Genomic DNA, 13,129 nt, shown 5'->3' on the forward strand with positions numbered 1-13,129 from the left:
CAGGTTGACGTCTGCTGCTTCTATCCACTTCTTCACATGGGCCTGCAGCACAACAAAGAGAACCGACTCTCAACAGCATGAATCATGCATCTGTCCGTCATGGAAGTCCACCACAAACAATAATGATGTCAGTGATTCTGGAGATGGGAACAACCACCACGCATACACACACACACACTTCCAGCTACTGATAAACACTGACACTCCCCCATCTCCAAATAGTAATGTGGAGCAATTTAACTGCACTGCAAAGTAACAATTCTACATGAATCAACAGTCTGCCATTTTCAAAGACAGTTGTACTTATAATAACACATTCCTATACAGTGCTATAATACAAGATGAAGGAAGAACTAAACCCTTTTTACATGTATAGTTAACCTAATCAAATAAAATCATAAGATAAAGTTGAAACATTAAAAAAAAAAAGGGTCACAAAACAACTATAACTGATATTCTAAAGTAAAAGCACAATTTACAAAAGCGCAAAACATTTTTCTCAGAAATTTTTCCAGCCCTGTAAATGGCTCTCTAATTTTTCAAAGACGTTTCTAGCCCTACAAATGGTTCTCTCATTTTTCAAAGACTTATCCAGCCCTGTAAATGGTTCTCCAATTTTCCAGACTTTCACAACTGTACGAACCCTGGTCAAGTCTTGAATCTTGACACCTTTCCACTGTGACTGGTACTGGGCACCAACAGCTGTGTGGCAGTTCATACCTATAGCTGGTGAGGCCTGACCAGTGTGCTCATCTTATATGAAAGACTGACATAAGCTTACAGCTGGGCCAAAGCAAAGTGAAAGCCACGAGAAAAATGGCTTCTCCACTGCAACGGGGATTCATTTACAGCTTAGTCTTTTGTGAAGGACTAGGACTCTGAAACTAGAAGGTGAGACTGCACTGGCTCTTAAGCACTGCAGTCTTTGGGACCAGTTGACTTCCATCCCAATTCTGACTGTTCTAAAGCCCTCTTGGCAAAGAGAATGTGGAGTTAACTTGGGTAAGACACGCTCCACTGTAGTCAAATTCCGGCGTCTTTTGCATCGACGGGGCAGGCAATGCCGCTTCTGCTGTTCTGATGTTCACAGTCGGACACAACTATCATACATACATACATACACACCTGCAGCTGGTCACAGAACTTCTCGTTGAAGTTTGAAGGGAAGAGCTGGACATGGGAGGACAACCTCTGCACCACATTCAGACTCAAACACCGGTAGTCCCCCAGCATCTGCAGCAGTGGCCGGATGGCGTTGTTCACCGTCTGCATGTCGATTGTGCACCCTGCGATGAACTGTTGGCACAAACACACGCATACACATATCACACACACCACAAATACTCACACATGGAAACACATACGCACACACACACACATGCAACCATACACATACACACACAACCATACACACACCACAAATACACATGCAAACACACACACACACACACAACCACACAAATGCATGCACAACCATACACACACGCACATAGGTGCGTATCAGAGGTAAATCGAAGTGCCATAAAAACCTCCCCTTTCCCTGTCCTCAATGGCCACCTTTAATCACATTTTAAGTGTACCTTTGCTGACCCATGAGTATGTGTGTGTTGTCTGTGTGTCAATTATTGTGTGTCAATTATTGTGTGTGTGTGTGTGTGTGTGTGTGTGTGTGTGTGCATGCAGTCACGCATGCATATATGTGTGCCCTTGCTGCATGTAATATACACATGTACACGTATACGTGTGTGTGTGTATGTGTGTGCATACAGGTGAGCATGCAAAAGGGCATATTTACGTGTGTGCTTTCACTGCAGAGATTTTTTTGGTTTTTACTCCAGTATTACCAACCATTTGTTTGTGTATGCCTATGTACAGGCCAAAGACGTAACTTAAACCAGACACATATCAATTAATCAAACACTTCAATTCACTCTTCTTCTTGTCATCATCATCTTTTCTCAAGCCCACGATGGAAGTTGTCAAAACACCCTACTGTAAGGATTCACAGTGATCGAAAAGGGAGATAATGACAATGAACCAGCTAACCTGCACACACACACACACACACACACACACTACAGCTCACACACACCAAACAAAGGCAGTACAAAATCAACAGACTGATGTACACATCATGGCGGCAATACAGCAGCCAAGGGCAGCAATCAACATGAAGTCAATACCTTTAGAATCTGTATTTGTATTTATATTTCTTTTTATCACAACAGATTTCTCTGTGTGAAATTTGGGCTGCTCTCCCCAGGGAGAGTGTGTCGCTATACTACAGCACCACCCATTTTTTGGTATTTTTTCCTGCGTGCAGTTTTTATTTGTTTTTCCTATCAAAGTGGATTTTTCTACAGAATTTTGCCAGGAACAACCCTTTTGTTGCCGTGGGTTCTTTTACGTGCGCTAAGTGCATGCTGCACACGGGACCTCGGTTTATCGTCTGATCCAAATGACTAGCGTCCAGACCACCACTCAAGGTCTAGTAGAGGGGGAGAAAATATCGGCCGCTGAGCCGTGATTCGAAACAGCACTCTCAGATTCTCTCGCTTCCTCGGCGGACGCGTTACCTCTAGGCTGTCACTCCACTATATACGAAAAAGAGCTGAAAAAAAAAAACCCAAAAGACATATGAACCAACAAAGAACACGGAGTAACGATGCACAATGGGAGCTGAGGACAAGCCAGCTGACCTACACAGCCACAGTAAAAGACTGACTCATGTAACTGGTAAGGTAAGATAAGATATGATAAGAACAACTTTATTACCTCATTAAGACAAATCACACCAGGTGCGGAAAAACAAACATAGACAATTACTCAACACAAAACATTAAAAATGACTGAATTGAAAAAATCAAGAACACACAAGACATTCATAAAAAAAAGTATTGCACATAATCACTTAATCAAAATGCTGTAATTAATCATTATTGCAAACATACTGAAATATACCAAGGTTAATATTGCATATATTCTACTGCACATTAATTAAGATAAGATAAGAATGATTTTATTACCTCATAAAGGAAAGTTCACACACACTGACGCACAAAATAATAAAAATACCTTGACAGTTTTTCATGAAAATATCAATTTAAAATGTAATTGATAATCACAACATAGTAAATATCAGTACAAGTATATTGAAAGACATGAACATTGCACCATTCCTATTGCACATTCACCCTGCACACTGTCACATATTATTAAGTAAATGATTATGGTAATACTAGTAGTAAAAAGTGACTTCAACTTTGCCCCACCTTCTTCATGCATTCATGGGCCACTGCCTGCAGTTCACTGTTGGTGCTGTTGAGGGCCTTGTGAAGGATGTGGAAGATCTTTTCCCTCCGTGTGGATATGTAGTGACACGCCGCCAACGCCCCTGTGAAAAACCATTGGTATTATTATTGACACTTGTGTCTAACACCTATCCTTGATAATAATATCATTATCATTCTTGATACTTTTTATTATCATTATTGTTGATATTTATATAGTGCCTATGATTAGTCAGAGCATTATTATTATTATTATAACTGATACTTTATTTTGTGCCTATCTTCGGTCAAAGACCAAGCTGAAACATCAAGCATCCTCTCCCCCCAACCTCCTTTTTTTTTCCTTTCTTTTTTTTTAACAAGTTTTGCAGCCTCCCTGAAAAGGAAACAGTGGATGTCTGTCTGAGACTGCACATCTGTGTGTGTTTGCATGGTGTGCGTGTATTGATTGATACCATGTGTGCACACCTCTGCATGAAAAGGGAGACCGTGACAGGCCACCCAAAGAAAAGCTTAGCTGGCAGAGACAGAGAGGTGAACCTTTTTTATTTAATTTTATTTTTTGGCTGCCCCATCACCTGCACCGTTTCAGTGGATTACTCCTACACCACTCATTTAGATTCCCCCATACACGGACACACCCGGGTTCGTCCCTCACAGTTCCAGCATCAGCAGTCCACAGGGAACCATCGATGTCAGGTCGCCAGGAGGCCACACACCAGAGGAGACCCTGCACTGCTGCTGAGTCACTTCGGTGGTGTTCAGTGGTGCCTGTTCTGATTTAACGTACTTAGGACACCACCTACTAAGCCCCCTACTAACGACAATAATGGCTTAGTCACGGAGCCAGACTGAGCGAGCGTCCCTCCGAGAGTAGAGACCGCCATCACGTACCCTCAAACAACAGCCCCCCACAGAGAGGTGAACTTACTGAGAGCACTTCTGCGCAGCGGGAGGAGGTTGGTGACGTTCTTGTAGCACGGCAGTTTTCCCAGCATCGTGTCGTCCGCCTCACACAGGCTGACCAACTGAAGTCATAATTTCAATAATAATAATAATAATAATAACTATAACTATTATTTATGATGCACTTTGCTTCTTTGGCACTGGGACCCCAGAATGCAAACATTCAACTTCAAAGAGAGGGAAAAATTATAACAAAAATCAACAACACAAAGCATATATTATTGGCATTATTATCAACAACACAAAGTGCTATATTCATTCAGAGGTATAAGCAAAACAGACAGACTGTGTCAATGACATAAAGCACACACACGCACACACACACATGCTTACACGCATACATACAACTCAGATATCCATGAAAACATATTTATACATATGTGTTTTGAGGCTAGATTTGGACAGAGTTTTTGTCTCACCATGATAAATTTGGTGAGGGTGTTTTTTGTTTTTTTTAAAATTTTTATTATAACTTTTTAATATATTTTTTTTTACAAACTTTTCACTTCATTTGGTAAGAAAGTTTATTCCAGGTGACAAGACCAAAGTACAGAAAGGCACAGTCATTGTCTTTGTATTTCAGAACTCTTTTGTCACAACATATTTCTCTGTGTGAAATTCGGGCTCCTCTCCCACAGGGAGAGATCATTGCTACACTGACAGCGCCACCTTTTTTTAATTTTTTTTTTTATAATGTTTTCCTGCATGCAGTGGTTTTTATTTGTTTTTCCTATTGAAGTGGATTTTTCTACAGAATTTTGCCGGGAACAACCCTTTTGTTGCCGTGGGTTCTTTTATGTGTGCTAAGCGCATGGTGCACATGGGATCTCAGTTTATCATATCATCTGAATGACTAGTGTCCAGACCACCACTCAAGGTCCAGTGGAGGGGAAGAAAGTACTGACTGTGCCTGGATTCAGAACAAGCGCTGCCGTTATTTCTTTTAATAATTAGGGATACAAAGAATATGTGTCAGCAGATAAAGTAACACAGTATTTTCAGTCAAAGCCCAAACCAAACAAACCACTTCATTTATGACCAAACCGGTTCATTCTTATGTCAGAACGCACTTTCCGCTCTCATACCTTTCACATGTTGGTACTGTCACCTGGAATGAACTTCCCTACCAAAGTTCTCAAGCTGAAATGTGTGGCAAGTAAGAAAATAAATAGAGGCGTAAATACACTGAAAATCTTGTGTGGCAGTTAGACAACGAATAGAGGTGTATATTTTCTGCACAGCCTGTATGCACTGAGCGGAAAGAATTTAGTCAATCTCACATTTCTTGCAGTTTTCTTTACTTATTTGCAATGCTGTGTGCTGAGAAAACTTCCAGAAAAATGGAAAACTCACAAAATCAGGGGGAAAAGCCTGAAACAAAATTAGTAAAAATCCTTTCTTTCTTCTGACTGCAACTTAATGCCAAATTTTGCAACAAACTCGATATCTGAAAACATACTTGATTTATATATAAACAGACACGATCACACTCAACTGCCACACTTACACGATTCAGTATTTACCACTGTTTGATTCAGCATTGTTGTGGAACGCCATCGTACTAGATTATGACTAGACCATACAGGATGCTGAATCTAAAGTGAACATTATCACAACTGGCATTTGGGTAGAAAAAGCAGCATCTGAGTTGATGATGAATTTATGGTGCGGAAAATACAGAAATCACAAGAGTGAATTTAAACTGGTAATCTTTTTGCAAAGCAAAATGGCGGCCATGACAGGGGGATGGGCAGCAGACTGGATTCTGTATGAACAAATTAATGCATTGGGGACTGATGACAGACAGCAAAGTTGACTTAAAAGGCTTCAGAACGGATTGTACCAGCTGATGGAAAAACAGATAACTGAGCAGATGAACAGAGTATTAGAATCAAGTCAACAAACAGATAAAAACAACTAAAGATTCTGATCCAGTTCTGAGACAGGCGCGACAGCCGAATGGTTATAGTGTTGGACTTTCAATCTGAGGGTCCCGGGTTCGAATCTCGGTGATGGCGTCTGGTGGGCAAAGGGTGGAGATTTTTTTCCATATCTCCCAGGTTAACATATGTGCAGACCTGCTTGTGCCTGAACCCCCTTCGTGTGTATACACATGCGGAAGATCAAATACGCACATTAAAGATCCTGTTATCCATGTTGGCATTCAGTGGATTATGGAAACAAGAACACACCCAGCATGCACACCCCTGAAAATGGTGTATGGCAGCCTGCATGGCGAGGTAAATAAAGAAAAGTCATACATGTAAAATGTTACACATGTCTGTCTGAGTGTGTATGTGTGCAAGACTGAAACCTAAATGAATGACACAGGAAATGGATGATGATCGCACAGCAGCAGCAGTCAGTTGGCTCTACCCAGGTAGGCAGCCTGTTGTGCAAATGACCCCGTGTTCGTAAAGTGCTTAGAACTTGGTCTCCAACCGAGGATAGGTGCTATATAAGTATCCATATCAATCAATCAATCCAGTTTCCGAAGATGGCGTTACTACTCAGAGAAGACAACAAAATGGACCAGCAGACCATTCTGCACCAGACGATTAGGAGGACTTCACTTTCAGGATTTTCAGCCGCTTATTGGATATCTGTGTACAAACTAACTTCTCTCTTTAACCCTCTTACTGCCAGGGAAATAACATCTAAGTGAAATCTATTTGCCAGGGTTTTCTCACAAAAAGAAGAACAGGAATGTATTTTCAAAAAAAATATGCGCACTTTGTTATTTGAGAGACACCCACAAAAGTATATATTTTCTGAAAGGTAAATAAATAAAGAATATAAAACATGTGATGTTTTCAAATTTTGTAAATTTTCAGTGGCATCCAATCGTTTTGGAATCAGTGTTTTGTTTTGTCACATTTTCAACTTGTTTATTACAAACATTAGTAAGGTCATTTGCACAGTAATATTTTCTGGACAAATGGATAATACCTGTACACACAAATTGTACAAGAACAACCACAAGTAAAAAAAAAAAAGAAGACAAATACACAATTCATTGTGACTGCTCTAAGTGATAACAACATATATGTAATAGTCTGGTCCTTTCAGTCAAAATCAGCTTTCCTGAAAAAAATCACCATGCCCATCCAGCAATCAAATACCCAAGAACTGTTTCATTTCGATCACACTTCCATCTTCTATGCTGATAGTCTGGAGAACTTTTTTCTACCTGCCTGGATTTGCCTGTACCTGCTGGAGTGTCCTGCTGTGCATACGAAAGGGGATGCACAGGCGAGGTAACCTACTTCAGGAGGTTATCGGCCGTAGCTACTTTCGTTTTCTCCACACAGGCGGGTAGTAGTTTGCACAGGACAGGAATCAGACCCCTGCCGGAGTCTGCACTAGTGGGTCATGGTTAAGTATGTGTAATTAAATTGGTTTCCTTTACGAATTCCTGATTTAGATTATCATCGTAGAAAAAAACAGAAGAAGAAAAAAAAAGAAAAAAGGAGAGACAGAAAGTCAATGCAGTCAGTGTTCTGTGGGTTTTCTTTCAGTCCACTGTCATCAGTACAGTCAGCAATAACAAGCTGAATGTTGTTTGTTGGCCCTACATTGATCCCCTCAGACACAGTATCAGACCTTGTGCACCCCTCCACTAACCTTTTCAGTACTGTCGTTAAGTCTTCAGTATTTTTCACTGGCTTTCAGTATTTTATCACATTCGCTCAATATTGACCATTGCTTGCTGTCTCTCTCTCTCTCCCCATCCTCCCTCCCACTTTATGTGTCTGATTGTGTGCATGTGTATGTGCATGCGTGCGTTCATGCGCACAAGCATGTGTACGTGCATTATGAACTGCAAAAACTTGACTTACTTCAGTAAAGAAGACGTTGTGCTCTACAACCGTAACGTCGATCGTGAAAAGACGAGGTACGAGTGTCGTGCAAAAAGTGTTCCCTTCCTGCAAGAAAACAAACCAAACACAAACAGTATCACTGCATGACACTTTCTCACACGCATCAACCAGAGATGCTAACTCCTGTCCAGTTTTTTATAGGAACAATCAGGAAATTTGCTAGCAACATTTTGAATATGGTAGGAACACTTAGACATTTGGTGAAACTTCTGTTCCTGCTGCTGCTTCTTTACAGCTGACACATCTGTAGAACTGCGTCACTTCCCTCGTCTTTGTTTGTCTTGTTTCTCACAATCGGAATCCGTGGCCGACTTCTCTGTTTTAAGCCACTTGTTCCTTACTTGCACTCCATACAGGGCACACAGACGCTGTTTGACCAGGATGCAACTTGTATTTGTATTTCTTTTTATCACAACAGATTTCTCTGTGTGAAATTCGGGCTGCTCTCCCCAGGCAGAGCACGTCGCTACACTACAGCGCCACCCATTTTTTTTGTGTATTTTTCCTGCATGCAGTTTTATTTGTTTTTCCTATCGAAGTGGATTTTTCTACAGAATTTTGCCAGGAACAACCCTTTTGTTGCCGTGGGTTCTTTTACGTGCACTAAGTGTATGCTGCACATGGGACCTTGGTTTATTGTCTCATCCGAATGACTAGCTTCAAGACCACCACTCAAGGTCTAGTGGAGGGGGAGAAAATATTGGCGGCTGAGCTGTGATTCGAACCAGCGTGCTCAGATTCTCTTGCTTCCTAGGTGGACGCATTACCTCTAGGCCATCACTCAGCCATTCAATATAAACATGCATGCGAGTAGCTTAGCATCATCACATAAAACCAAGGTTAGTAGTGACTGCCCTGGCCTCGCGATCGATAGGCCTCGAGTGCGTGGGTAATGTTACGACAGGAAAGTGTGTGACCATGCTATGTAGTCAAAACGAACTCGTTGGAACAATTCTGATATTGGTATGACGTCAGAACAAACTGCAATGAAGTGTAAAAAAATACGGCGAAATCATAAAAGCTGGCATCTCTGATCAACCGACAAGAAAATTTTACACATTTTCCGTTTTTTTGTGAAGTTATTAACTGCAAACAAACACACGACTTTGTAAACGAATTAACAGGAGATATAATGGTTTACAACATTCAAGTTGAAGGTATCATTCCAATAGAAAGTTTTCAAATATTAGAATGAAAAGCAGTTAATAAGCCGTTTTGTTTTTAAACAGGACAATACAGCGTTATATACGACAGAGACATATTTCAAAGCAAAAGACGTTAACTTCAAACTGTCTGCAGAGCATAACAATTTTTTTTCTAATTCTCAAGGAGGCTGAACCTCTCCCCTCCCCCTCCACTGACACACTGTACCCAGAGTATGGATTCATCTGAAACACCTCGCTGCTCTCCGCACTGCAAAGGGCAAAGTTCAGTTTTACTTTCTCAATACGTTGCATTCTCAATCAGAGCTTTTAGCCTGTTGGATTTAGCCTCCATGTTGCTCGCAGGCGTTTTTCAGTAGACTGAGCTTGTTCATGATAATGTGTGTGTTTTTGTGTATGAAATATGGCTTTGACAGTGCATTCAGCTGTTGCAGGGCCGGACCACAGAAACTGCAGTGCAGCTGCACTGGTTGGGTACAACACGTTAATGACCACCAACATTGCTGGCGTACCATGAGTGCAGCTGCACTGATTGGGTACAATGTCTTAATGACCACTGCTGATATACCATGAGTGCAGCTGCACGGATTGGGCACACTACGTTAATGACCACCAACATTGCTGGCGTACCATGAGTGCAGCTGCACTCATTGGGTACACTATGTTAATGACCACCGACATTGCTGGCGTACCATGAGTCCGATCTGAGCGTTGAGGGGCTGGTGACGGAGGAGGTGTTTTTTGGGCGGGATCATGTCCTGCAGTACGTCCTTGTGAGACTCCATGATGGCCGTCACCGTCGTCTCCCTCGTCTTGGCCAGCAGCTCCAAGGACGACATCGCCTGACAACCACACACATAAACCATACCATCTTCCATTTCTGAGGATTCAAACGCACACCAAAAACAAAGGCAGTCTAATTCATGTTTTTGTGTGCACACATACGTTCATGCACTTGTACTTGCATGTTTATGCATGTGCCATATGTGGGCAGACACGTTGACAACTACACATGTAAACCATACCATCTTCCCTTTCTGAGGATTGACATACACCTAAAACAAAGGGTGTCTACATTACTTTTTTGTGTGCGCACACGCCTGCGTGCACTTATGCTTGCATGTGAGCATGTATATGTGTGTGCCATATGTGGGGAGACACGATGACAACCACACACATACACCATCTTCCCTTTCTGGGGATCTGAATATATATATACACCAAAAACAAAGGCTGTCTGATCTATTTTTGTTTGTGCGCACATGTGTTTGTGCACTTGTCTTTGCAAGTGAGCATACATATGCATGTGCAATATGCCCGCAGACATGCTGACAACCATACACGTAAACCATACCATCTTCCCTTTCTGGGGATTTACATACACCTAAAACAAAGGTTGTCTACTTTTTTTTGTGTGCGCACACGCCTGCGTGCACTTGTGCTTCCATGTGAGCATGAATATGTGTGTGCCATATGTGGGGAGACATGTTTGTGGAGTCATATGCTTGTATATATGTGTACGTCTTGTTCTTTTCAAACAGTGACCAGTATGACAGGTGTAAAACTGACCGACAATAAAATCTAAAATAACACGACATGAACAGAAAACAAATTCAAGAACACTGATAACAATACTACCAATATTTATTATATCATCAACAACAACAACAACAACAAAAAAAAAAACCTGCACATTTTCACACAAAGAACATGCGTTCAAAGGTAAGGAAAAAAACAACAACAACTGCTACAGCCACAACAATGGTGGGAAGCTGAGGAGGGAGGGAGGTTGGGGGACAGGAGCTCTCACCGTCTCACGGACCAGACTGTTGGGAGAGGTGACCTGCCGCACCAGTTCGTGCGTGACATCGTGCAGGGAGCGCTTCTGTGCGGTGTGAAGGTCAAGGTTGGCCTCGTGCAGGGGCAGGGGGCTGGCGCACATGGCCAGCATCGTCTGCAGGTTGCTCTTGGCCAGGTCGATGGCACCGCTCGACACTTGCCACATCGTCAGCTGAGTCACCGCCATGGCAACACGACAACATTCCAGCATTATCAAGTTACACAAATTTTTTTTATACGACATGACAATGTTCTCACAACGTTCCGACGAAACACTCCCCCCATCAACGTCCCAACATAACACTCCCCCTTCAACATTCCAACATAGCACTCCCCCATCAATGTCCCAACATAACACTCCACCAACACTCCCCCATCAACATCCCAACATAACACTCCACCAACATAACACTCCCCCATCAATGTCCCAACATAACACATAACACTCCACCATCAACGTCCCAACATAACCCTCCCCCATCAATGTCCCAACATAACACTCCCCCATCAACGTCCCAACATAACACTCCACCAACATAACACTCCCCCATCAATGTCCCAACATAACACTTCACCAACATAACACTCCCCGATCAACGTCCCAACATAACACTCCATCATCAACGTTCCAACATAACACTTCACCAACATAACACTCCATCATCAACGTCCAAACATAACACTCCACCCAACATAACACTCCCCCATAAAACGTCCCAACATGACACTCCCCCATCAACGTCCAAACATAACATTCCACCCAACATAACACTCCACCATCAACATCCGAACATGACACTCCACCATCAACATTCCAACATAACACTCCACCATCAACATTCCAACAGAACACTCCACCAACATAACACTCCACCATCAACATCCCACACATGATCAGCTTCACATGAAAACTCTCTCCCGGCAGGGATCTCAAACCTGGTCTCCTGCATGACAGGTGGGGGATACTAATGACTCTACTAACCAAGAATCTAAAGCACCCCAGTCCCTGCCAGTATGGTCTACCCCACCACCCCCACCCGGCCCCAGGTCTCACCTCACTGGTGAGGTCCATGATGACGAACATGAGGGCTCTGAGGAAGTTGAACTGGTGCTCCAGCACCCACTTCAGAGCCATGCGCTCGTACATGAACTTGATGGCCAGACACCTGTAACACAGCCAACGCTCAATCATCTTCATCTTCCTCAAAGCTTACAGCCTTGCAGTGCCACACCAGGGCTGAAAACAGGGTCAATGTCAGTCCCTAGAAACACTGAAAACGGAGTGTGGCTGCCTACATGGCAGGGTAAAAACAGTCATACACGTAAAAGCCCACGCGTGTACATACGAATGAACGTGGGAGTTGCAGCCCATGAATGAAGAAGAAGAGGAAGAAGTCCCCAGAACCCAATAAAAAATAAAACAGCACCACAGAGAGGGGGGGTGGGGGGATAGGGGGGGGGAGGGGCTGGGGGGGTGCGGGGAGAGGGGGGGGGGGAGTTGGGGGGAATTTTGCACAAATACAGGTACTTTCATGCACATAAACTCCAGCCTCTGACATTACCCATTCCATCAATTTTGTTACCAGGATTAAAAAAACAAAACCAAAAAAACAAAAAAACACCTGAACACAAACAGAAACATACATAAGACATAAAACTATACTCAATAATAGCAGGCACACAAAAGCAAAAAAATACCACACCCTGTATACAAAAAACAACAACAAAAAACAATACAGAACGAATGCCCAATACCAAGTCACACTTTCTCAAAAAAGATCGAATGCTGATTATCAAGTAACGCTTTCTCAAAAAAGAACGAATGCCCATTATCAAGTCATGCTTTCTCAAAAAACAAACACACAAAAAAAACCCAAAACAAAACTGCACACACATCACACACACACACACACGCATATGTGGAGAGATGGCCTAGAGGTAACGCGTCTGCCTAGGAAGCGAGAGAATCTGAGCATGCTGGTTTGAATCA

General features: G+C 42.5%; 1 protein-coding gene across 4 annotated transcripts in view; it reads right to left on the reverse strand.

Annotated features, from left to right (window-relative positions):
• Positions 1-13,129, reverse strand: part of LOC143299390 (transformation/transcription domain-associated protein-like) — a 132,354-nt gene that overhangs the window by 96,148 nt on the left and 23,077 nt on the right. For all 4 annotated transcript variants that reach the window (XM_076612590.1, XM_076612582.1, XM_076612574.1 and 1 more), the window contains exons 16-23: positions 12,194-12,305; positions 11,111-11,311; positions 9,993-10,142; positions 8,096-8,182; positions 4,222-4,318; positions 3,273-3,394; positions 1,126-1,296; positions 1-42 (exon numbers count right to left, since the gene is read on the reverse strand). The exon at positions 1-42 is cut by the window's left edge and continues 45 nt beyond it. In XM_076612590.1, coding sequence (XP_076468705.1) covers positions 1-42; positions 1,126-1,296; positions 3,273-3,394; positions 4,222-4,318; positions 8,096-8,182; positions 9,993-10,142; positions 11,111-11,311; positions 12,194-12,305 — 982 coding nt within the window. The remainder of the gene's footprint in view (positions 43-1,125; positions 1,297-3,272; positions 3,395-4,221; positions 4,319-8,095; positions 8,183-9,992; positions 10,143-11,110; positions 11,312-12,193; positions 12,306-13,129) is intronic.

The sequence above is a fragment of the Babylonia areolata genome, chromosome 2, assembly GCF_041734735.1.
Source record: "Babylonia areolata isolate BAREFJ2019XMU chromosome 2, ASM4173473v1, whole genome shotgun sequence".
In the NCBI taxonomy this organism is placed as follows: domain Eukaryota; kingdom Metazoa; phylum Mollusca; class Gastropoda; order Neogastropoda; family Buccinidae; genus Babylonia; species Babylonia areolata.